Consider the following 24,595-nt stretch of genomic DNA (forward strand, 5'->3'; position numbering starts at 1 on the left):
TCCGGGGTGGGGGCGTGGCCTCGGGCCGGGCCGGCCAATGAGGAGGCGGCCGGAAGGGCCCGGACCCGCCTGCGGGGCGCGGCGTGTGGCGCGTCGCGCGTCGCGCGTCGCGGGCGAGCCCGCCCCCGGCCCCGGCCCCGCCCCCCCGGGTACAAGCCCTCCACGACGGCGCCCGCCTGCGTGCCCCCGCATCCCCGGCAAGTCCCGGGCCGGAGCGGCCTGGCCGGGGCGAGGAGGGACTGCAGCCTGGGCCGAGAGGCGGCTGCAGCCACAGCGGTGGCCCCGCGTGGTCTGAGCGCTCCTGCCGGCCTCAGTGATCCCGGCTGCGAAGTGGGGCTGATACACCCCGCCCTTCCCAGCGGGAAGAGGCGCTGCCGCTCTCCCCGCAGGGCTCTGGTTGTCCCATCTTGCGCCGGCGGGGCCGGTAAGCGGCTCGTCCTGGCCGCCTCTGCGCAGCCCGGCAGTGGGATTACATGCGGAGGGGGCTTCTGCCTTGCGGGAAGAGCTGCTGCCGGCAGGCCGCAGGTTATTGATTCCTTGGCGATGTAAGACGTCCTGGGCTCGGTTCCCGGGCGGGGCGCTGCAGCCCTGCCCGGCCGGAGGCAAAGCTGGGGGGTCGCTGCATCGCACGTGGAAGCCCCCAGGCCGAGCCTGGGGCCTCCCTGGGGTGGTAGGAGGCAGCCGCGCCCGCGCTTCCAGGCCAGGCCGGGCGGGTGGGAGGCAGGAGGGCTGCGGCGTGGCTCTCGGGGCGACCCCCAGCACGCGGGCCAGCCCGGAGCCCCCGGGGGCTCCGTATCGTCCCCGCACGCAGCTCCAGCTCCCGTGGCTGCAAGCCTCTCGGGCGTCGGGGCCGCTCGACACGCTGCCTTTCTTCGTTCGACGCTCCTCTGGCGCCTCGTCGCCTTCCCGCGTTCCTGTGAGCACGGGGCGGAGGCCGCGTCCCAGGGAGCGGGGCCCGAGCTGGCCACCCTCAGGCTGCTGGCCCCGATGGCCCGCTTCCCCGGGGGCAAACGCTTGTGCCTGGAGTACGCGGCGTGGGAGCGGGCCCGTCGCTGCCCGGGTGCCTGAGGTCGTGGTCGCGGACGCCTCCCAGACGCTCGTCAGCATCGCCCTCCTCTTCCTTCATTCACCGAGCTGGCGGGGCAAAGGCCCGGAGAGAGGCGCCGTGCCACGGTGGAGGAAGGCGCAGGCAGTCTCCCGGTACGTGCAAAACGGACTGATCCTTCTTCCCCGCTTCTCTAGGCTGCTGCTCCTCACCGGCTGCCTGTGTAACCTTGAAGAAGTCGTGCCCCTGCCTCGACCCAGGCCTGAGGTAAGCCACGCTGGAGCAGGTGTCCGGTACAGACCTGGGACAGGCTCCCGGAGAGGTGGGGGAGCCTCAATCCTTGGAGGTTTTTAAGACCAAGCCTTGGCTGGGAGGATGTAGTTGGGGCCGGTCCTGCTTGGAGCAGGGGGTGGACTTGATGTGGCCCCCTGAGCTCCCTTCACACCCCCGTTGTTCAGTGAGCAGCCCTGAGATCGTGGCCCGGGGTCTGAGCACACTCAGGCGCACATCTGGGCTGTCTGTGCGGGGTGAGCCCTCTGGCACAACAGCCAGGCACGCAACCCGAAACACCGACAATCCGGTTTAACCTGGCCCAGGTCGAGCCAGGACGGGAGAGAGGTTGTCAGATGCACTTGACTCAAGAGACCCAGCAGATCTCTTAACAACGGCAGGCTCATAATTGCCCGGTGGGGAAACTGAGGCACGGAGGGGGAAAGCGACTGGCTCTGAACTATGGGCAGGGAGAGACTGCAAACCCACAGGGCCTGGTAGCAGAGATCCCCGACCAAGCCGCCTTCCTCTCGGGTATCCCTGGGACCATCACGGCTGGCACATCCCTGCTATGCTACGAACTCGCGCGGCAGGCCCGGGGCTCCCTGGGCCTGAGCCGAGGTGCAGAGCAGGCGCCCAGCGCCTGCTCCATCCCCGGCCCTCTCTCCACGGTGGCATCGCTTGACAAGCATTTGATGGGGTTGCCATGGGAACCCTGAGCTTGGATGCATCTGGATCCGGCACGTGTGTTGTTCCAGGGACGGAAAAAATCGGTGAAAGAAAAAGAAAAAAGCCCAATCCCTTTTTTGCTGAAAGTTTTCCACCCTACGCCTCGGGGCTTAATCAGAAGCTGCTAAAAACAATAAAGCGGGTCGTTTCCACCCCCTAAACCCAGGACCCGGATTGGAAATTCCCAGGTGGCCGCCCTGGAAACGCTGCTGGAAGGAGCCGGTGGCCAGCCGTCACCTCCCGTGGGCAGGGGCCGGTGTCCCTGCTAATATCATTCCTCCCTTCAGATGCCTGCTGCTTTCCCGGGGGCAGGGGCGATGCTGCGGCTGTGTCGGGGGTCCGGCAGTCCGGGGCCCGATTCACGCAGCACAGAGCTGCACCCCAAGCCCGGAGGGAGCCCACGCTCACGGCTCCCCCATCACAGGCGTACACGTGGCACTCGGGAGCTGGAGGCAGGCTCTGCCCCATCTGTCAGCCAGCAGAAGGAGGTGTAGATGCACCCGCATTGCCGTGGCTGGACCTGGGGGGAGGTCTAGGGCCAAGGCCAGGGACCCCAGCCCAGAGCCAGGGTGACTCCTGCTAGGGCCTGGAGCTGCAGTCTGGATGCTGAAGATGTGGTCAGCACCGGCAAGGGGCCAGAGGCAGGAAGCCGTGGGTCAAGCCAGGGGTGGGAGAGAGAAGCAGATGATCAGGGCAGGCGGGTCCATGCCAGCCGGGTGCCAGCTCGCCGCACTGCCGATAGCGGCGTATCCACAGCCAAAAGGAGCTCAGTGGAGGCCAGCGGTCAGCAGACAGCGATGCCACCTACCACTGAGCCCCGGGAGGGTGCACCAGGAACAGCTCGCGTGTCCACGAGCACCCTGGTGCTCACCTGGAGCAGGGAGACCCAGAGAGATACGGGGTCTCTGACCTTGCACAGCAAATTTAAATAGCATATTTTCCTGCAGGCAGCAGGCACCTTGTTTCCAAAAAGCCACTGCTGGAAATTCAAGTGTGTGTTTTTAAGGGAGAAATACAGTAAGAGCGTGGGCCACAGGGACCAGGACAACGAAGTAAGGCAAGGAAAGATCTTTTGCTCTTCATTCAAAATCCCCGTGAGGGTCTTATTCTGGGGTGTGTTGTATGCGAGAAAGTACGGTAGTGGGCACGTGAGTGGTCCTTGCTGGGATCAGCCTGGGACAAAGCAACAGGATCTGGCTCGCTCCAGCTTTCCTTCCAAAAGGCAAAAACATCCTCCCCCCCGGCCCATGTCAGGACTGGGGCTGAGCCCTGAGACTCGCGGCCTGATGGAGCCAGTTGGGGAAGCGCGCCGAGAGCTGGAAGCGAGGCTCAGCGCCGCCTCTGCGTCGAGTGCTAGCCGGCGTCGGCTCCGAGCCATCCTGTGCAGAGGGGAAGCTCAGCATCTGTCCCCGCCGGGGCCCTGGGTCGCTCCCGTCCGCCAAGACGGGTGTGTTTGCACGTCTGCTCCGGGAGCAGGTGGCCGTGATGAGCTCCAGATGAGCAGTTCAGCGCCTGCATTTGCACGTAAGCTGCAGATCCCAGCTGGAAAGTCCCCCCGAGCACCACCGTGGACCCAGGCTCAGGGAGGCACCAGTGTCCCCAGTCAGCAACCCACTACCCCTACCAGTCCAGCCATTGGCAACTGCTGGAAGCTCACCAGCCAAGCCAGATCCTGGTTAGAGACGGCGCCTGGAAGGGACCCCCCAGAGGTCACATCCAGTCTGACCCCTGCCCGAGGCGGGATCAGCCCCAGCCAAACCCACAACCGGCTCCGGGCTGCAATAGCTGTGCTGAGAAGCTGAACTAGCCCCCTGCCACAGCCCTGGGAAGGGAGAATGTGGCAGCGCCTTGGTGTCATTTAAAATAAGACCTGTCTTCTCAGCGCCCCCGGAGCTGCCCGTGCAGAGCCCCGTTGACGGTTGCGTGCATGGAGGAGGGGTGGACATATTGCCCATAGCCAGGTGATGCATTGAAATGTTGAGAGCTGCTGGTGGAGCACTGCAAAGTGTGCCTGGATCTACCAAAGCATTGCCCGTACCCTGGCTCTGAGCTGATGCCCACTGTGCGTGTGTGAGTGTGCATGTGCCTGCAAATAGGGAGGCGTGCACTGGATGCAAGGAGGCCTCCCGTGCCAACCCCGGGGGTACGTGTGGGGTGCCCACGGGTGAAGGCAGGGGCATGTCTGGGACATCTGTGAGAGGTGGGGCTGGGCACATGCAGAGATGCATGCAGCATCAGGGTCCCCAAGCTCCTGGACCTGTGGAGGGGGCTCTGCCCAGCCCGTTATCTCAAGCTTATCTCCACAGCTGCTTTGCTTGAAACCCTGCTTCTCCATGAGTCCGAGGCATCTCCATCCTCTAGTAAGCCCGTGACAGGCGCTGGAAGGGCTAGACACTAAGGTGGACTTCATTGCACGGGGCTCCAAGGCAGCAGGTACTGGCCTAGCCCCTCTGGGAGACCGGTCCTGATTTCCTGGGGGCCGAAAACAGCTGATAACCAGGGTCTTTGTAGCCGCTGGCTGGACCCAAATCCTGAAGCTGTCTGAGATCCATGCTGCCTCCCAGATATTTTATTGCTGTAGGAATGAGTTAGTCTACAAGCTGCCAAATGGGTGAGGCTTGCCTGCCGGAAACGTAGCACCAGGTCCAGGGGTGATGCCGCCTGCGGTCGCTCCCAACGAACGGGCAGCGGCAGAGAAAGGCCCGTGTCCCGTGGCTCCCCTGCGTAGTAAATGCCAAGGTGACTGGTTGTGGACGCGTCTCTACCATTGCAATCGCAGGAGCATTGGCACGATCAAGGCCTTTGCATGCACAAACTGCAGAAGAGCACCCGCTGCATTTTGCGCCTCCGAGATCTGGGCCTCAGTTTCCCCTGCTCAGCCTTGCGGGTTGCATGGTAAGCAGCCGGGAGCCCTGGGTAAGGATTCAAATTCCAACCCCCTCCCGTCCCCCGCGAGCTGGGCCAGTCTCGCCCGCCCCACGAGGCAGTCACTGTGCCCACTGCACAGATAGGCAAAGCTGAGAGAGAGGAGGTGTCGCGAGGCAGGGGGTGCTTGCTTGGATACACACACGCGCGCGCGCGCACACATGCAAGAGGGGTCCCAGAGGCCCGGTCTGTGGCCGAGGGGACAGGAAGGCCACGGGGCCCCTCACTTCTGCTTCTGCCCCGCCAGCTGCAACTGCCGCGTGAGGTCGTCGATGCGCACGTCCTTCAAGTAAAGCAGCTGCTCCAGCCGCCGCACCTTCATCTGCAGGATCTGGGCAGAGAGAGGGAGAGCCCAGAAGCAACCAGATGCAAGATCCTCTACCCGCTTCTCGCAGGCCTCCACCCCTTCTCATTTGGGGCATGGGCCCTGCGGTTTACGCAACAACATTAAGCTGCATTTTACAGCTGGGGAAACTGAGGGTTAGGGTTAGGGAGCACTGCCATGGTCGGGGCACGCGAGCCGCCCTCACCTGAACTGTTTCCCGGGCCACCAGCAAGGCCTGCTCCCTCTCTGCCAGCTGGAGGTGAGCTCTGGGGTCCCCTTGCAGGGCCTGGGCATAGCCTGGCTGGGCCTTGGCTGCCCTAGGGAGAGAGGGAGAAGCCAGAGCTGGGGCAAACTCCACCATGTGGCACCAGGGCTGGGGGCTTTGGCCTGAACCTGGGAGCAGCTCCTGGGAGAAACAGAAGTCCTGTGGCCCAGGGAACCTCAGCTGTGGCCTGTTCACAAGGTGTCAGCAAGTGCCCGGCAGCTGCGTGGGCCCATGGCTTCCTGCTAATGCAGGAGCTGGGGCTGGGTGGCCAGGGGGACCTGCCCCCTGTGCACAAGGGCGAGCTCAGCCCGCATGGCAGTTGTCTGTGCCCATTGCACAGGTAGGTAAACTGAGGCCCAGAGAGTGGGGGCCACAGAGCCATGAACAGCACAGAGTTCCCCCTGTTCCTGGCCCTCAGCTTGCACCCTCCTACCCTCCAGACCGCGCTACAGTGGGTGAACCTGTCCCGCAACCAAACCCGCAGCCTGCTGGCCTTTGCATCCGCCGGGAACTGGCTGCTCTGCAGCAGCCTGTGGAGGGCTATCAACCCAGGGCCATGGATTCAGAGTCACACCTGCTCCCAGCAGGGCCAGGCCAGGATGCGGGGGTTGGCTGAACCGGGGCACGGAGCCGCCTGGCCTAAGTCACTGGCCTCGCCCAGCTGCAAGAAAGCCCCTCCTGGGGCAGGTCTCCGGGGCAGCTCCCGTAGCACGTGTGGCTGGCTCTTACCTCGCTGCTCTTGGGGACTCCTGGTAGATCCCTGCTGCATTGGCCTTTGGCTTGGACAAATACCCTGTGTGATGCAGTAACGTGTTACCCCGTGGCTCTTGGCCCCACAGCTGGACTTAAACCCCCCCCCAGACACATGGAGAAGGAAGGTGGGGGCAGGGGCAACCAGCAAAGCCCAGAAACCTCAGGAACGGCGCTGGGTCAGCTGGACGGGGCATCTGGGAGGAATCGGGGCTTGGACCCAGCATCACCCCATGCTCCCAGTTCTGTGCTGTGGGCTGGAGGCTGGAGACCTTGAATGCCGGGGTGGGCTGGAAGAACTGGGGGGGCCTATGCTGGAGCCACGTCCTGACTGGTCGTAGTCCAGAGATGTGAGGAGACGATTCATGGGCTCCCAGCTCTGGCAGATGTTAGGGTCGGGGGGAAACAGGCTATGCAGCTGGTCTTGGGGTCAGGCACCAAGCTGGGACTCTGGGATGCGGGTTCGGTTCTTACCTGCGGCACAGATTCCCTGTACGACCTTAAGAAAGTCACTTATCCTCTCTCTGTGCCTCAGTTTCCCTGCCTGTATAGCGACATTCCCTGTCTGGCATCTCTCTCTAGACCAAGGGTGCCCCGAACACAGGGCTGGATAGGGCCCCAAGCCCCAATAGGATCTCCAGGAGCTGCTGTGATGGGTATACCACGCTTTCTTGCCTAGAATATACCCCGCAATGTACTACACACCTTGTTTTTGAAAGGCAAAAAGATTTCCCCAGCATTATGGCTGCGCAGAGCAGGGATAAAACCTAATCTTTAGCTGACTCACCCTCCCCTTCTTGCTTAACTAAAGCTGAATCCCTAGCAGCTGCTGAAGACTGGTCTCCAGGATCTATGAGAGAGAGAGAGAGACCAGGAGCAGCTCACAGACAGCAAAACTACTGTAAGAAAAGTTTCCCCAATCAGTGAAACACCATGACGATTAGAAAGGAGAGGTGCTTGTTAACACCTGCAAAGTGAAGAGCAAGGACTCCCTCAGCTGCCTGAACAGTAATACCATGGCTGCTGCACTGCGGAGCAGGAATCAAAGCAAGGTGCAAGAAAATACGGTAATTATTCCAGGACACCGCCCCCCCCCGTGGCAGGTCAGTGGTGAAGGGACATGCCCGTGGTTACAGGAGGAGCCTATGGCAGAGACGGGCACTGATCCTGGGCAGCGTGGGCTGCACGGAGAGCCACCGGCCCTACCTGTCTCCGGGGAGGAGTTCTCATCCAGGGCTGAGCGCCAGGCCAGGTCCTAGGAGAGAGCGGGGAGAACACAATGCGGGCGCTTTGCAAAGGCCCAGCCCCGCCTGCCCCGGCACAGGGCTCAGACTGGGGAAAAGGCCCCTGGGTGACACTGCCCGGTCCTACCAGGGGCAGTGACCCCCAAACGCTGCTTGTAGCAGGGTTCGCGCAGGCAGCAAGGAGCCTGCTAGTGACAGCCAGGCCAATGTAGCCGGGGCAGGTCAGTCATCACCTCTGTGGGCACCTGCCCGCCCCGGGGCACCCTGGTGCCCAGGGATGAGTCTGGCTGAGGGTGTCTCATACGCACGCCAGCATCTTCCCCAGTGCTGGACTGTCCCTGCTGCACGCCCCTGACCCAGCTCCCACCTTGCTTTTCCGCTGCTTCTCCTCGATCCGCTGCCGCAGGGGAACCAGCACCAGCTCCACGGCTCCAGGCACGCACTGCACCACGTTCCGCACCACGTCCTCGGGGATGCTGAAGTTCAGCCTGGCCAGCACCTTCCTGCCAGAGACAAGACCAGGGCAGGGAGGGGCTGAGGGCGGCCACGGTCCATGCCCACTCATCCTGCTCCCTGCCCGCTCTGCAAATCCGGTCTAGCAGCAGGTCAGCACTTCAGGGGGGAACATCACCCGAAAAGCCAGCTGGCCTAATGGGTGCAAGCAACAGAGCAACTTCAATTAAAAGCCACCAAGGACCTGCCTGTGCAGCACAGGCAACGATGGGTTACAGTCACGGGTCTCCCAATCCTAGAATCACAGACAAGGAGGGTGGGAAGGGATATCGGGGTCATGTCGAGTGCAACCCCTGCTCCAAGCGGGACCAGCCCCGACTACATCATCCCAGACACGGCTTTGTCCAGCTGGGTCTTAAACACCTCCAAGGATGGAGACTCCCCACCTCTCTGGGGAGCCTGTCCCAGATTCTTCACCCCGTGAGAATGCTTCTCCCAATATCCAACCTCAACTTCCCTTGCTACACCTTGAGCCCATTGCTCCTTGTCCTGCCATCTGCCCCCACTGAGACCAGGCCAGCTCCATCCTCTTTGCAGCCCCCCGGCAGGGAGGTGAAGGCTGCTATTCAATCCCCCCCGGTCTTCCCTTCTGCAGACTCAGTCAGCCCAGTTCCCTCAGCCTCCCCTCACCAGTCCTGTCCCCCAGTCCCCAGCCACTTGTGTTGCCAATTCTCCAACGTGCCCACATCCTTTCTGCAGTGGGGGTCACAGCTGGACACAGGACTCCAGATGTGGCCTCCCCAGTGCTGAATAGAGGGGAGGAATTGCTGCCCTCCGTCTGCTGGCAACGCTCCTACCCACGCAGCCCGGGATGCCGGTCACCTTCTTGGCACAAGGACACACTGCCGGCTCCTGTCCAGCTCCTTGTCCCCTGTCCCCCCAGGTCCTTTTCTGCGGACCTGCTGCCCAGCCCATCACCCCCAGCCTGCCCCGGTGCAGGGGATCGCTCCCTCCTCAGTGCAGGACTTTGCGCTTGTCCTTATTTAACCTCAGCATATTTCTTTCCGGCCAATTCTCCAATTTGTTGAGGTCTCTGAATCCTAGCCCTACCCTCCAGTGTATCTACTGCTCCCCCCAGCTTGGTGTCAGCTGCACACTTGCTGGGGGTGCGCTGCTTCCCGTCTTCCCGGTCGTTCATGAAGACATTGAACAAACCCCGGCACAGGATTAAGCCCTTGGTGCCGGCTGCCAACTAGACATCCTTCTGATTTGTTTCCAGTGGGATTCATCCTATCCCAGGCAGCAGGGGCTGAGGCAGGGCTGGATGCAGCTCACTAAAAACCTTAACTCTGGCATGGGCCTATGAACTCTGGTGTAGAAATGACTGACAGTGAAGTAGTGGAGACACTGTCAAGACACTCGAAAAAGGCTAGATTTTGATTTACGGATCTCAATGAGAGATATACATTTAACTATAAGTATGACAGGGCTTGTAACATGACAGCTTAGGACTAATTTTGGCAATTCTTTGGCCTCATTTGTTTTGTTTCCTTTAAAACTGGATATATAATCTAGCAAATTCAGGAACACTCCAATATTTCCACTGGTTTTTGCTCAGCTTTTAAACTGTGTTATATCGTGCCAGCCCCCTGGGCTGTTAGGGAAGCTTCCAGCTGGTCTTTAATGAGAGAAATGCGTGTTCTGTTGAATACAAGGATGCACTACACCATCTGCACCCCCTTTTCAAAATCCTGGGTCCACCCCTGGGCTGAGATCAGATGTCAGAGAAGTGGCCTGGACTGGAAGGAAAGCAAGTTTCCCCAAATCATTCTGCTTTTCCTAAGCACCCCTGGCCCAGCCTCTCCCAGCCCCCAACCCCAGAGGGTCCCTGGGCACGCCAGTACCTGTTGAGGTGAGCCCAGTTGGACAGCTTCTGCTGCGTCGAGTTGGCCGGGACGTAGTTGTGCATTTCCACCATTTTGGGAAAGTAAAATTTCACCACTTCCGCTGCCAGAACTGGGTGGGAAAGAGGAGGCGGCAGGTTGGGGCCTGGCGGATGCAGCAGCTGCGGGAGGTCAGGGTGAGATGCAAGCCCCGCTGACGTCATGTACCCTGCCACACCGTGCCCACACCCCAGTCCAGACCCCTGCCTATCGCCTATTGAATCCTAAAGCCATGGGGCTGGCCGGGCCCCCAGAGCAGGACCAGCCTAGCAAGTGTCGGGCCAGCCTGCTCCTAGAAGCATCAGGAACAAAACCTCGCACTCGGCTCCCCAGCACAGGGCACGGCACATCCCAAATGTCCTTCGCTGGTCCCAGGTGAAGCAGGGGCACAAGGGACCAGGGACCTGCTGCTGCAAGCGCTGTGCAAGCACAGTCGGAGCCCTAGAGCCGTGGGGCTGGCAGAGGTCACATCCAGTGACCTGCGGCGGGATCGGCTCTGCCCAAACCGGCCCAGACGCATCCGTCGGCTAAACCGTCCGGGAGAAGCACCGTCAACCCTGACACCGCGAGGCGTCGCACCCGCGGGGAAGCAGGACGACTACGGCTGCCAACCTCCTGCTTCTAGAAAAGGTTGTTGATAGGTGCTCGAGAGACCCCCCAAGCAGAGGCCGTGCCCCCGCTGCAGCAGAAGACAAACCCCCCAGTTTGGACCAGTCAGAGCAGGGGGGAAATCCCTTCCTGCCCCAGTGCAGCGTGGGGCTGAGCCTGAGTGGGGGTGAGACCCTCCAGCCAGGACCTTGTGGGGTGGGTACTCGGAGTCATCACAGGACTCCAGGAGCTGGAGCTGCTTCAAACCCCACAATGCCGCCCGTGCCATGGGGTTTTGCAGGCTGGTCCTGGGGCTGCCAGAAAGCCCAGGCCTTGCTACCACATCCCAAGGGGCTGGCCAGCAGCTCCCTGGAGCCGGCTGGAGGCTGAGTCTAGAGGGAGACCCTGTGGTGCTGTTTTGGTCTCACGTTCACAGACCCTCATGCACACACGCACGCACGCACACTCCCCAGGGCCCTGTCCCTCTCCAGCAGCAGCGACACGACCCCACCGGGGCTGCAGCAGGGGCTCCCAAAGCTCCCTGGGTCCCCGTGCAGCTGTCAGGACCCCAAACAGGTCCCCCCCCCCCCCCCCAGAACTGGTCGCATTTCAGTCTGGGGTGCTGGGTCAGACATAGGGCCAAGCCCCCGAGTCCAGCCCTGATCCTGGACCCCCCAGAGCTGCAGCATCGCGTGTGTGGTGCCCGCGGCCCCGACCTCCATCGCTGAAGTCCCGGGTGATGTTCTTCTTGGGCCGGGACAGAGGGATGGCATCCACCCAGCTGTACAGCTCCTGCAGGCTCTCCTCGTCCAGCTCCCCGTTCGCCATCGCCGTGGGGCCCGAACAGGCCTCCAAACCCCGGCCCTGGGGGGGGACCGTCACATTGGTCCCTAGCACCCAAGGGCTGGGAGCTGGTATGTTGTTGTCATGGAACCATGGCAACGGTGGAGGGAACCCAGTGCATTCTGGGAGCTGTAGTCCCCAGCATCCTGAAAAAAACCGCTTGCAGGGCAATGCTTCTTCAAAAGACCCTGCAAAACCTGGCTGTGCAGCATGGGAGCAGCAAAGAAACCTGCTAAAACCTATTGGTGAATGAGCGCCGTCGGCCGCAGCGCTGCAGAAGGCCACTGCATCCTGGCAGGGAGGGCGGGATCGGAGAGCAGCCTCCGACCCGCACCGATGTCTGCATCCCAGGGACTGCAAGGGGGCCCCTGTACTTGCAGGTGACCACGGACACAAGGATCCCCCGACATCCGTGCTGAAAGCCCTCACATGAAGCAGAGAAGAGGCGCACGAGACGTGACTACACGTTCATTAATGCATCTTAGATACTGCACGTTTAGTTTAGCACTCGCTTAATAAAGTAAAAACGAAATGTGCGGTACCTAGCGTTACTGCGCAGTCGCACCAGCACACAGTTATATGGTGACACTTACTGCGCATTAGCCTCATCACGCTGCGCAGTCGGCTCGGAGCACGGTTTGTGCTGGGACACGCTACTGCAGTGTGATGACGAGGCTAATGCGCAGGAAGTGTCTCGTGTAGACGCACCAGGGAGGATTAAAGCAGGGAGAAGTGAGAGAGACAAGAAGCAGAGGTAGCAGACAGAGGCCAGGCCTGGTCAGTGTAGAAAAGATGTTCAGGTCTAGATGTGAGGAGCATCTTCTCGCCTACAAGGACCCCGTTTGCTACTCCTGCGTGGGTGACCTTGTGCCCCATGTTGGTTGTCTTTCCCCCATCCCAGAACCAGCAGAAAGGCACTCTCTTCTTTCAAGGGCATTGCAAGACAGTGTTTTCTTTGGATTCACACCTCCTCTGCAAGTGCTTGCAACCCAAAGACTTATTTATAGGCTGTTCTACCTCCAAGATGGTGTTGATCTCTGAACACACCAGGCTTAATGTGATTAGCATCCCAGCACAGCACAGAGCAAGCAGAGCAGCAGCTCCAGGAGGCGGTGGAAAAGGCTCCTGGCTCTCAGGGCAGTGTCCGGACCTCGTGGTGATCTAAGGGAGGTCGACTCAGAAGTGCCCAAAGCCCCGAGGGCAGCCTGCAGCTCTTAGTGTTTCAAATACTGATCCTTGTATCTATGAAGCAGTGGTTCAGGCAGGAGACGGGACAGTCCGTTTTCACTGGGACATTTCTTGCACAGAAGTCACAAGGTGCCTCTACATGTGCTCATTAGCATTCTCATTAGTGCTCTAATTCCAGCTCCATCAATGAGCTGTCATTAAAGCACCCCGTGACCATTTGGAAACGCAGCAGGGGCTTAATACACATGACAGTGAACCTTTTTCATTGCAGCAGCTTTCTGGGACATGGGCTAATAAAATGCCCCCTGCACCACCGAGCACGTATACAGGCAGCCGAGACTGCAGGACCCGAATCTGCCAATGGTAACAGCCCCCCGACCGCACCCCGGCGGAGAATTTAAACTCTTGCAACAGGCCAGAGGCAGCGACTCGCACCCCACACACCAGCAATGGAAATGGGACTACTGCTTAGGTACAATTCACTGTCTAGGCCCATGGGAAGCTGCAAGGGAGGGGAGAGAAGACCCCTAGTCATGGCTGACCCTGCCTGGTAGCACCCCCAGCAAAGCATAGGATCAGCCTCACGCCTCCCCGCACAGCAATGAAACATGCAACCTTGCTCTTTTATGAGCTTGTTTTTTAATTGAGAAAGTAGCACCTGTGCAGCCTCCACCTACCTCCCGTTCAGGAGTTGCTACACATCACAAGACAAGCTCTCTTTACCGTACCGCAAGATTATTTCAGCATGGTCCATGAAATGACCTTTTTTTCCTCTGTAAACAAAATATTGCTCGTTTTGCTATGAACCGTAAAAGCTCCTCTAAATACAGTGCTACAGAATGCCTCATTATTCCTAGAAAGTGAACGTGGAAAAAAAGAATACAGCACTTTGGTTTTTTTCTATTTGTTTCAAGTCGGTAGAAGAAGCACCAGGTTCAGTATGTTCAGTTTGACCCCCAGGAAAAGGTGTAGACAGTGGCTACAGCATGTAAATGCCCTCGAGAGGGGCCAGAGGAATCCCCATCTCATTTATAAAGATTAGACTAGCTTAAAAAGAAAAACTGGGGAGAAAAAACAATGGCCAGTTCCTTGGGTAGTGAGACAGGGAGAGGGACTGTCGGAGTGTGCATAGAAATTGCAGTGGAAGGCACCCTTCAGGGGTCATAAAGTTAGTCACAGACAAGTGGGGCTGGAAGGGACCTCCCAGAGGTATGAGCTAGCCCAAGCCCTGCCTGAAGCAGGTTCAGCCCTGTGCAAACCAGCATGTACGAACGGAGCAATGCGGCAGAGCACCCGATGTCATCCCTGGCCCTGGGGAAGCAGGGGGCTGCTGCAACCAACGTCCTGCTGATGCTGTGAATGGCTGTTAATAGGCACTTCAGAGACCCCAGACCAAGCCCATGACCTGGCTGGAGGGGGGGGAATTTCCTTCCTGACCCCAAATCTGGCGTCTGTCTGAGAGAGACTTAAAAACCCCTCGAGACGTGTCTCAGGCATGTCTGCGTTGCTCACCCCATTAGGCCGAAATCAGGCAGAGATTCACCTTCCAGACCCACTGCGTGTGATCAGCAGATCTCAGGGCAAACACCCCCTCCTTAGCGATACTGAACAATTGCGTGCATGCAACGGGGGAAAGAGCTTAATGTCAGTTTACTGCACCCAGTGGGAAGGCTGGAGGCAGATGCTTTCCTAGCTCTGGGAGGGGAGGTTTCCAAAATAAGCTTATTCCTACACTTAAGTAAACCTAGGCCTTCACAGAAATGGAATATATCAGACAGATATGACACATGATGCCGTGGGGGGGAGCACAGCTGTTGACCAGGATGTCACGCGCTTTCCTTCCTCCCGGCTTCCTGAGGACAGTTGTCTTTGAAGTGGGCTGTAGCTTGATCTAGGGCGCAGCACCATTGAGACCTGTTACCAGCCAGCTCTTCCCAGCTTGTAGGGTTCATGCCGCCTTTCTTAAGGTATGCTTTTAGGGTGTCCGCGTAGCGTTTCCTCTGTCCTCCGTGGGTCGTGTTACTATGACTGGGTTGAGAGAAGAGGTCTTACTTCGGGAGACAAGTGCCAGCCATCCGAGCTCAGTGGTCACTCCAGAGGAGCTGATGTTTCATAATCTTAGACAGTCCCAGGCTGCGATACGTACCTGAGAAAAGGTCATGGGCGGACTTCAAATTGGTCTTAGCGCGCGTGAAGATAACAATCATCAGCGTATGGAAGGTCAGCGATGCCAGCCTTGACAACTTTTGTTTTGCTGTGAAGCTGCTGCAGGTTGAAACGCCGACCATCCATCCAATCAACTCCAATTGCAGGAAGAAGGCAGTCGCGGATGAGGATCAAAAAACGCCCCCAAAAAGAGCTGGGGTGATGATACAGCCCTGCTTGACACCAGTACAGATAGAAAATGGGTCTGTCTCTGATTCACTGCAAAGGACTGTGGTGGTAATCTCATCATCACAGAGTAGCCTGAGGACACTGATGAACTTGAGTGGACAACCAAGCCTAGCCAACACCTTCCATAAGGCTTCAGGACTGATGGAGGCAAAGGCCTTGGTTAGGTCAACAAATACCATAAAAGGTAGGCCTGTGCAAAAAGGGAACCATTCAATTCGGGTTCAGATTCGGCCGATTCGGATGCCAGCGATTCGATTTGGAACTCTGAATCGGTTTCCCACTTTGAATCAGCCAAATCAGCTCTGAAGCTTTGGAGCTGATTCAGAGATTCGGCCATAGGTTATAATGGGGAATCAATTAAATATCTGTAACTTTGGGGTTTTTTGTCTGATATGGATTAAATTTGCAGGGGTGGTAGCCTCTGCTGAAGCCTGCCAAGCTTCAAGGAGATAGGTGCAGGGGTTCAGGGGAAACTGCAACCCAAATTGTTGAAAGCAAAACGCATGTCACATGTACGTGTTCCAACACGGAGGTGAAAACTGCAGGGATTGTAGCCCCCGCAGAAGCCATAAAACCTTCCAAGTTTCAAGGAGATACGTGCAGCGGTTTGGGGGAAACTGTACCTCAAGCTGCGGACAAGCAAAACTTGTGACATGGGTGTTAAGGCGCAGCAGAGTGAAAACTGCAGGCCTGCTAGCCCCTGTGGAGGCCACGAAGCCTGCCTAGGAGATAGGTGCAGGGGATTCTGGGTTCTGGGGTCCGCCGCCCTAGCTGCTGACAGGCAAAACCCGTGACGTGTGCTTGTGCAACTGACTGTGTCTGTCTTGGAGCAGAAGCAGTCGGGCTCTGTATTCTTTCCTCTCCTTAGTCTGTGGTTTTGTAGGTGTTAATCCTTGCTCATTAACTCGTTATCTAGTAGCTATTAGCTAGCTGTTGTGTATTGACCTGGTCCCTGAGTGAATCATGACTGATTGGTGACACAGCAGCTTAGCAACCAGGCCTGCAGCAGCCCCCCCCCCACCCCTGTACCCCAAGACAGACACAGCTGCACAAGCACCCGCTCTCAAGCTCCCCATACTCTAGGTAGAAGCAGACCATAGACAGGAGGAGATGCTGTTACAGACTCCCTGGACCCGACCTCCCAGCCAGCACCATGTAGCAGCAGCTGCGCCTGCCCCTGTCCCAGCCCTCCCGGAGCTGCGCTGAGAGCCCAGGGGAGGCACAGAGCAGGGCGGAGGCAGGGCCCATGGGGGGCTCGTGCCACCGCACAGACTGGGGGACACTGGGGTCTGCAGTGGGTGCAGGGTGGGGGGCGATGCCATTTATTTCAAAGCCAAAAGTAGATGGGGGCAGGCCTGTGTCCCTCTCCCTGCCCGAGCAGGACAGGACACTCACCCAGCCTTATACACAAGCCAGGGGGTGAGGAGTCACCTGCTTTATGGCTGCAGAGACAAAATATGGCCACCACCCCAGAACCAGCCACACTGGGGGGGCCTGGTATACCCAGCCTAGTGCCCACCCCAGAGCCAGCCGCACCACCAGCTCCTCTCTCGGATACTTACCGGTGCCGCATCAGAGCTGGGCAGCTGCCTATATGCAGCAGGTTATCATCTAGGAAGGCAGCAGTGACAGAACGAGGACATACGGAGAAGACACCGAGCCTGTGGAAGAACTGGGTTCGCCAGGAGACGGGGGAGAGGGGGAGATGTTCAGACGGATGTGGACCCCCCCCGCCCACCATCTGCCAGACAGGCCCATCCCAGTGGGTAGGAGAACACCAGGGGCTGGTACAGCAGGGGGATGATCTGCAGCTGGCTCGGGGTAGGCATCAGGGGTTGGTTATAACCAGGCTGGGATGGTGACTGACCCTGGGGTGGGCATCCAGGCTCCCAGATGCAGGTGGCTCTGGGGTGGTGCTGGTTATAATGGGGTCACCCCCTCGAACTGAGGTGCCTGGGCTCCCAGTTCCCCCCTGCTCTCACCCACCAGTCCCCCTTCCCCTCCCAGAGGCAGGACAGAAGCCAGGTATCCTGGCTCCCAGCTCCCCCTGCCCCCAGTGCTTACCAGTAGTGGACGCAACTGAAAAGCTTCCATTCCGTAACACCGAGGTCTCCGCAGATGGGACCATTGGCATCGGGAAGAACAACAGCACCCACCATGCTATGAGGCAACCACAGAGAGGAAGCAGGTGTAAGAGGAGGCAGTGGCTGCAACAAAACCACCTCCCTCCCCAGTCCCAGAAACCTGGGTGTCTCTTCCCAAATCCTACAGCTGAGGGCTGGAAGGGACCCCCAGGGGCACATCCAGCCCGGCCCCTGCCGAGGCACCATCTGCCCTATCCAGGCAAAACCCCTCCATCTCCTCCCCACTCCCTAAAGCTACTGCCACCCCCAGGCCTTGCCCCCACCCCCTCCTGGGGAAAGCAGAGGGGCTTCGGCTGCCACGTCCTGCTGCTGCCGGGGTCAGAGATGCTGCAAAGAGCCTGCACCAGTCTGAGCGGAGGGAAAATCCCTTCCTGACCCGAGTGCAGCGCCGATCGGACCCCGAGCACACGGGCAAGACCCTCCAGCCAGGCCTCTGCAGGGTCGGTGCCGGCAGGAGCACTGGCATGGCACAGCCCAGCCCCGGTGCCTCTGGGGGAGGCTTCAAACCCCGACACGTGGGGCAGAGGGGGGAGATGGGGGCAACCAGCACAGCCTGGCACTGCCGCGCCCAGGTCACCGGCTACCCGAGTTTCTGTCCCGTCTCGGTCCAGTCGATCCTGCTGAGCCACCGGGCTCCGGCAACGAAGTCTCGACACCAGCAGGGCCTGGGGGGCTGCGGGGAGGCAGCGTGAGTGCAGCCCACAGACCCCGCGAGGCTGAAGTTGGCTCCTTATTCCTGGGTCCTTTTTCAAAGCTCAGCTAGACCCAACAAAAACTCATTAAGGAACTCCACATCCTAAAGAGACAGCATTTCATTAGCTACACATAGGTACTGATTAACATGCAAAATAATCTCACATCAGGCACAGAGCCCTCAACAAAGGTCGGATCGGGACGGGATTACGGGGCAAAATACTTCTTGGGCCAGCCCGAATTTCGTGCAGGAGCAGTCGGGGGCTCTCTTCTTTCCTCTCCTTCGTCTGTGGTTTTGTAGGTGTCAATCCTTGCTCACTAACTCGTTATCCAGTAGCTGCTACCTAGCTGTTGTGTCCTGAGGGACGTCACACTTCTCCGGCCCCCCCAAATTTCGTGCTGATGCCTACGGAACAGCACCGCGTGCCCACGAGCACGGCCTCGACTGCACGCTGCACCGTGGGGCCTGGGGATTGGAGGGGCCGCGTGACCGACAGCGCTCTCAGCCAATCCCGTCCCGCCATGAGCGGCCTGCCCAGCTCCCCGTCCCGCCTTCCCTCTGGGAACCTGGGGGAGGGATTGACGCATGCGCAACGGCGCGCGCCTACTGCGCATGTGCGCGAGTGCCGGGGCAGGGATGGGGTGCGGAGCGGGGCTCGTCCGGGAGAAACAGGCCGGGGGCGTGGCCTGCCTGGGCAGGAGCGGAGCCGGATTGGGTGGGACGATGGCGGGCCGCAGAGGCTGCTGGGAAATGGAGTCCCTCGGCCGGATCGCGGGTTCCCGTTACAGACGAGCCACCCACGCGTTTGAGTTTTGGGAGAGTTGTGGGTGGGCGGGCGCCCCGCCCCCCCTTGACATGTGGGGGCCGGGGGCGCTGCTTGTGCCAACAGACCGGGCCGGACCCGCGGCCACCCTGGCGCAAGCGCCGGGTCAGCACGGCCGCGGCCCCGGGCTCGCCGGCGGGCCCGCCTGCTCGCACGGCTCTGCCCGGGAAATCCACTAGCTCGCCCGCGCGGCCTGCGTCAGCCCCGCGGACACCGGGCCCCCGGTCAGCCACCGCCCAGGCCCTAGTGTGCCTAGTTTACGAATTGCAAATCCGGTGATTAACGCCCCCAAATCCACAAGTAAAATGAAACGCCACTGTATATATAGGTATGAGTTGAGCATGATGTTTTACTGATAGCTTTACGATTTTTAAGCAATTTTTCAGCCTACCGGTGACTGTGTTCACCTCCTGCAGGCCGGGGCGTGGGTGGCCCTCTTTCTGGGGTGGCATGGTGGATGGCAGCAGTGTGCTCGGGGGGCCACACTTGGACAGGGCTGCGGTGCACCCCTCCCCCCCTGTGCAAAGGGTCCTGGGGGTGGGGAGGGGTTCCCAGTGCTTCTGCACCCTCCATGCAGCAATGGGGCAGGGACTTCCCCTCAGCTTTGCAGAGGGTGGGGGTGCTGGAGCTCCCTCTCGGCCCCCCGTGCAGGGGGTCCGGTGGGGGGTCCTGGCCCTGGGCAGGGGGCTGTCGGAAGCTGGCATTATAGCTGCGGTGGCCAGTCTCACCCCTGCCCAACTGGTGTTTCCAGGGTCTCCCCGCCCTGGGGGCCGGGGGCCTCTGGAGTGCAATCTGCACCCCGTCTCCCCTCCCAGGCGGGTGTTGACATCACTTGTATTTTCGTTTTTAATGACCCAAAGGGAGAAGACTCTGAGGCAGGCTGACCCCTGGCTCCAGAGCGGCAGCCACGAGTGATGAAGAAGCCGCAGGTCCATCCACGTGCAACAAAGGGACAGGACTCACTACCACAGTTTGCCTTGCATTTATAAGGAGGTTGAATTAAGATGACTTCCCCCATTTGAAAACCTCCCCACATGTGTGAAGTGATGGCTCTAGGAGGCTTCAAATGCTGAAAATCATCCCAGGTATAGGCCTGCTTGCTTCTGCCACCCAGAGCCTCGCAAACATAGGGCAGCATGTGAAGATAAACATCCCCCACGATAATAATGAGAGCATTTCCCGCGCCTTAGAGCAATGCAAGCTGCAGCTGGGCTGTGCGATCCAGAGCAGACACCAAGGCTTACCACGAGAGGGTAGTGCAAGACCTCGGATTTGCAACCCTGAGCTTGGATGGAAGGGAACCTGGATGCTGGCAGGATCCATCACCCTGGGAAAGGGGGTTGGAAAGGAGCACACCCCGGCAGGGAGATAAACCAGAAGGGTTGCAGCAGTAGCTGAGAAGCTGGACGGGTTTAGCCCAGCCCGGAGAAGCAGGGAGCCTGCGCTGAAGAGCGACCTGTGCAGAAAGCACGGTTCAAAGGAGGGTGATGGGAGAACGGGCAGAGACGCTGCGTTTGGCCTGGCATGGGTCACACCTGTGCTTATCCCAGCATAGAAATACCCAAGGATTGGCACATGCACTCTTCCCATCAGGGCTTAGGATGCTGCTTCTCTGCCATTGATCCAACGAGGCCACGCCAGGACTGCCATTCAGACACCCATTGCGATGTCCCGGGACAAACCATGACCCAGGAACTGTTTAGGGTTTGTCCCATGACATCTGAGCCATCGCACAGGGTCCGGGTTTTGTCCGTGCGATGTCTGCTTGGGCCTTGACCCTGCACTGAGGAGCCTGTGAGCTAATGGGCATGTCCAGGGAGCCCCGGTGACCGCCTGTAGGGGCCTGGGACCGAGGTGAGGCGAGATCCAGGACAGGTACGAGAGGCAATGCCTGGCACACCCATGCTGCACAGGATGAAAGGCGACCTTGGACCCCTCCGGAGTGGAGGACATGAGGCAGCCACAGCTTCTACCTCGCATAAGGATCCTGTTCGTGCTGCCGTGGCTGGAGTTTATCTCCCGCCGCAGCTGCTCGGAGCAGGGCTGAGCACCCATCTGCCTTGCGGCAGCCCTCACACCCCTTCGGATCCTGCCTTGCAGGGCTGAGATAGAGCTGGGGCACAGTGACCCGAGCCCAGGTCAGGGAGTGCCCGAGTGTCTGCCACGTCGAGCCAGGACTCAGCCCGGCAGGGCCCTCTTCTGCTCCACGTGTGCGGGTGTTTCTAAGCCCCGCCAGGGGCACTGGGAGGCTGGGGATGGGGACTGGGCTGGGCCAGTGCTCCTGCTGGGACCAATCCTGCAGGGTCCTGGCTGGAGGACCTCTGCACAAGATAAGCCATGCCCGCATACACGTGTGCATGAATGTGTCCACCCACACGCATGCATGCACACACGTGCATGTGTCCACCCACACATACATGCACCTGTCTGCATGCACACACGTGCACCCGTCCTCTCACAGACACACGTGTGAGCCCATACACACACCAGCCTGCACCTGCCTACACACATACATGCCTGTTTGCCCACACACACAGGTATGCACCCATCTGCACATGCACACACACATGCATGCATATGTCCACACGCACACACGCACATGCCTATGGCCATCTGTACCCACACCCACCCACATGCATGTGCCCACCCAAGTGCACGCGTGTGTGTTGCATGCATCCATCCGTACACACATGCACACCTGTGCACACACCGGCATACACGCGCCAGCAGCCACCACTGCCTTGTCGTTTGCTGCCCTGCCAGCACGGCCCAGGGGCTGTCTGTGTCCTGCCACTTCAGGAACAAAACACCCCAGCCCTTTCTGCCAGCTGCACTCAGGCCCTGCTGGAGCTCTGCCCAGAGGACACGGAAGAGTTAAAACAAAGCAGCAGTGATGCATGTCTCCCCAGCCCAGGGAGGGGCAAAGGCCAGAGGCATTCCTGGCTGCTGGGTGTGGAGCAGGGGGCAGGGAACTCCAACAGGTGTCTCATTGTGAGAGGCTGTGCTTGTACACAGGCACAGCGCCCACCTGCAGAACCACCTGGATGCACATCCCCCAGCCCCCAAGCTACCCCCGGCCCTTCTGGGGGAGCTGATTTGCAAGAGAGGGGTGGATAACCCAGAGCCCTGCCCTATTGCACTGCTTCGGGAGGCGTGAAGACTTATAGGGTCAGAGCAGTGGGGCTGGAGGTGCTGCCATCCCTTGAGTCCCAGGCCAGACCTCTCCACCCTTTCCCTGTGGGCCGGCACAGCTGCGGGAGCAGGCCCAAAGGCCAGGGACCAAGGGCTGGTCTTGCCTCTGCCACTGGCGTCCCGTGTTCTCCTAGTCAAGTCCCTTCGCCCCCCACAGGCCTCAGTTTCCAAAAGCCTGTGGAGGAGCGTTGTGTTCTGCCCCCGCCCTCTGTGCATTGAGGCAGCCGCCCCCCCCGGCGGTGGATCCGACTGTGTGCCGCACAACGCAGCCGTGGCCTCTCTGTCCTCCCAGATGCTGACGCTGCTGCGGGCCCGGCTGCCCGCGCTCGGAGCTGCTCGGTCTCAGGGTGGGGCTTGGCTCTGCCTCTGCTCTCAGCAAACATCCAGTGCCACTTACGGAGGTTTCTGAGCCGCAGCGCGGCCTCCAGCTTCCTGAGCCAGTGCTTGAGCGAGCCTCTGGGCCTCCAGGAGAGCATTTCCCTTCCTGTTTCTCCCAGGGCCAGCTAGAGAGCAAGGAGACCTGGGCTCTGGCCTCTGCCACATGGGCAAACCCCGTGCCTCAGTTTCCCCAGCTGTACAATGGGGATAATAGCACTGCCCTTCCTCCCAGGGGGGGACATAGATGCATTACAGACCGTGGGGGTGAGGCGGGGCACGGGAGCTGAATTTGTCCCTGCCATGGGTCTTGGCTACTATCTTCTGTCCGGCGCTGGGTTCAGCTCTGGACCAGCCCCGGGAGCGTTGCCTCCCCTCCACGCTGGAGCCTCTGGGGCAGACCCAGCCTTTCACACCGCTGCCCCTGAACCCGTGGCAGTGCCCTCGGGGTACCTCTCCCACCCTGCTCAGCCCGGCTCTGGGAGCCGGCCCAAAGCATCTGCCCAAGGACGAGCTGAGCTGTTTGTACTTGGGGGAGCACGGGACCAACGCACCTCGCGTCTGTGCATTGAGGATCCTACACCCCCACAGCTGCCTGAGTCCACACGAGCATCCGAACACACCAGTTCAGACGCAGGTGGTTTGCTCGCCCGCCCGCAGAGCCGTCTCCCCCCACTTCCCCGACCGGTTCTTAGAAGAGCTGTGAACCAGATGAAACCCTGGTGAGGGCGGGTGGGAAATGTTTGGTAAGCGTTGCACAGCCGTAGGGCTCAGCCCTCCCATCCAGCCACTGCATGGGCCAGGCTCCGCTGGCTTTTGGGTTTTCAGATGATTTCAGGACCCTCTGTGCTCCCTCGGCCTGATCCAGCTGCCTTGAGCCGGTAAAAAAACCCCATTAAGACACTATTAAATGAGGGAGAGTCTACAGCCTGGATCTGCAACTCTCAATTTCTTGGAACCAGCTTCCAAGAGAAGTGGTGCTGGCCCCTACCCTGGGGGGCTTTAAGAGCAGGTTAGATGAACACCTTGCTGGGGTCCTTTGACCCCAGTACTCTTTCCTGCCATGGCAGGGGGTCGGACTCGATGATCTGCTCAGGTCCCTTCCGACCCTAGAAACTATGAATTAAAGCCTTGGGAGTGTAACAGCTGCAAACAGCCCCTTCATTCCTTCTCCATTTCACCCTGGGGTTTTTAGAAGCTTCCCCCCCTCCAACTTCCTTCCTTTTTCTCATGCATCTGCTCCATGCTGTAAATATAGCTACCTCTGCTTGGAAAGCTGCACCCCCCTGGGACCACGTGTGCCCTGGAGACCCCTGGAAATGCTGCTTTGGGGTCCCGCAGTGGCGAAAACACCAGCAAGCTGCTTTTTGCTCTAAGGGGTTTCCGAGGCAGGTCTGAGCTGATGACATAAAGCAACTGAAACCCAAGACGAGGCCTTGGTGACGCCTGGCGAGCATCAGCTGCAGTTCCTGGAAGCTAACCCCGGGCGCGTGCATGCCGGCGGCTGTCCTGGGGGCCGCCCTGCTACGGAAAAACAGAAACAGAAAGGGCCAGGTGGCTGCACCCAGCAGGCATGCATCTGAGTCACTGCCGTGGGATGAGCAGGGGTATCGGTGCTGAGCCGGAAGCGGCATGGCCCCACACTGCCCTCGCTGCTATGAGCTGTGGGGGTTTTCCTAGCTCCGGAGGCTCTGCCATTCCCCGTCATCCCAAGCTCTCGGCCGTTATCTGGAAATGCCGTGCCAGTCAGCCGAACCCGCAAAACAGCGGAGGCTATGAGCCATTACAGCAGCAGATCTGCGAATAAGATATGGCTAAATAGGCCTCTGGCATTTGCTGCACAGAGCCCAGCCCGGCCTGGCCTGGCCTGGCACTGCTCTCCGATGGCGAGCGCTGCCCCCACCCCCACACTGTTTCGGAGACTGCTTTCAGCTCTCTGCCAGAAACCAGTCTCCCCGCCACCAGGAAGTCCTCTAAGCACACTCTCTAACTGGTCTGAAGGAACCCAATGGCTGGGCCACTCAAATGACATGACAGTTTTCCTCCATCATGCACACGCATGCACACACAGAGCAAAAGCACTAGGCTCTCTGGGCCCGTCTACACATGCGCTTTACTGCGCATTAAAATGCCACTGAAAAAAAACACCTGTGCTATTTAGTTAGTGCACATTAAAATGGACTAATGTGCATTAAGATTCACTTAAAAACCATGGGCATTTATAGACGTGCTGGCGGGGGGAGGGAGGAGCATTTTAATTAGCGCAGCTCTGAGAATTGTGCTGATTAAAGCGCCTGGAGCATCACATGTATCAGCATCCCCACTCTGAAAAATGGCAGCAGGACACTTTGAAATAAAGCTCATCGAACAAGCTTTAGTTTAAAGCACCCCACCACCATTTTTCA

At 59.5% G+C, this 24,595-nt stretch overlaps 1 protein-coding gene and 2 long non-coding RNA genes across 7 annotated transcripts; 1 reads left to right on the top strand and 2 right to left on the bottom strand.

Moving 5' to 3' along the window:
- The first annotated feature begins 116 nt into the window (after positions 1-116).
- LOC149869877 (uncharacterized) lies at positions 117-5,433 on the top strand. Its single transcript, XR_016440649.1, has 3 exons — positions 117-424; positions 1,243-1,312; positions 5,217-5,433. It is a non-coding gene; the product is annotated as an uncharacterized LOC149869877 (long non-coding RNA).
- SPEF1 (sperm flagellar and cilia associated 1) lies at positions 4,946-12,833 on the bottom strand. Its single transcript, XM_090035171.1, has 8 exons — positions 11,254-12,833; positions 9,911-10,022; positions 7,921-8,056; positions 7,516-7,564; positions 7,097-7,159; positions 6,289-6,352; positions 5,500-5,611; positions 4,946-5,300 (listed from the first exon to the last, which is right to left on the bottom strand). The coding sequence occupies exons 1-8, from the start codon at positions 11,363-11,365 to the stop codon at positions 5,193-5,195; spliced, it is 756 nt and encodes a 251-aa protein (XP_089891297.1). The 5' UTR covers positions 11,366-12,833; the 3' UTR covers positions 4,946-5,192.
- A 355-nt stretch (positions 12,834-13,188) lies between these two features.
- Positions 13,189-18,339, bottom strand: LOC149869879 (uncharacterized). Of its 5 annotated transcripts, XR_016440654.1 has the most exons (6): positions 17,965-18,339; positions 17,691-17,865; positions 17,027-17,122; positions 16,525-16,634; positions 14,715-15,100; positions 13,189-14,596 (listed from the first exon to the last, which is right to left on the bottom strand). It is a non-coding gene; the product is annotated as an uncharacterized LOC149869879 (long non-coding RNA). The 5 variants fall into 5 exon arrangements; XR_016440651.1 differs by lacking the exon at positions 17,691-17,865 and having other exon boundaries at positions 14,715-14,946; XR_016440653.1 differs by lacking the exon at positions 17,691-17,865 and having other exon boundaries at positions 14,715-14,949.
- Positions 18,340-24,595: the final 6,256 nt, after the last annotated feature.

This window comes from Crocodylus siamensis, chromosome 2 (assembly GCF_052110815.1).
Source record: "Crocodylus siamensis isolate JL-2025a chromosome 2, ASM5211081v1, whole genome shotgun sequence".
Lineage (NCBI taxonomy): Eukaryota > Metazoa > Chordata > Crocodylia > Crocodylidae > Crocodylus > Crocodylus siamensis.

Excerpts from the sequence above, each read along its gene's own strand:
- SPEF1 (XM_090035171.1), bottom strand. The coding sequence starts at position 11,365 with ATGGCGAACGGGGAGCTGGACGAGGAGAGCCTGCAGGAGCTGTACAGC. Across the intron at positions 6,353-7,096 it reads AGTTAAGCAAGAAGGGGAGG|GGTATTTGTCCAAGCCAAAG; the intron begins GTGAGTCAGCTA and ends TGCATCACACAG. Across the intron at positions 5,301-5,499 it reads TGGCCCGGGAAACAGTTCAG|ATCCTGCAGATGAAGGTGCG; the intron begins GTGAGGGCGGCT and ends CTCTCTGCCCAG.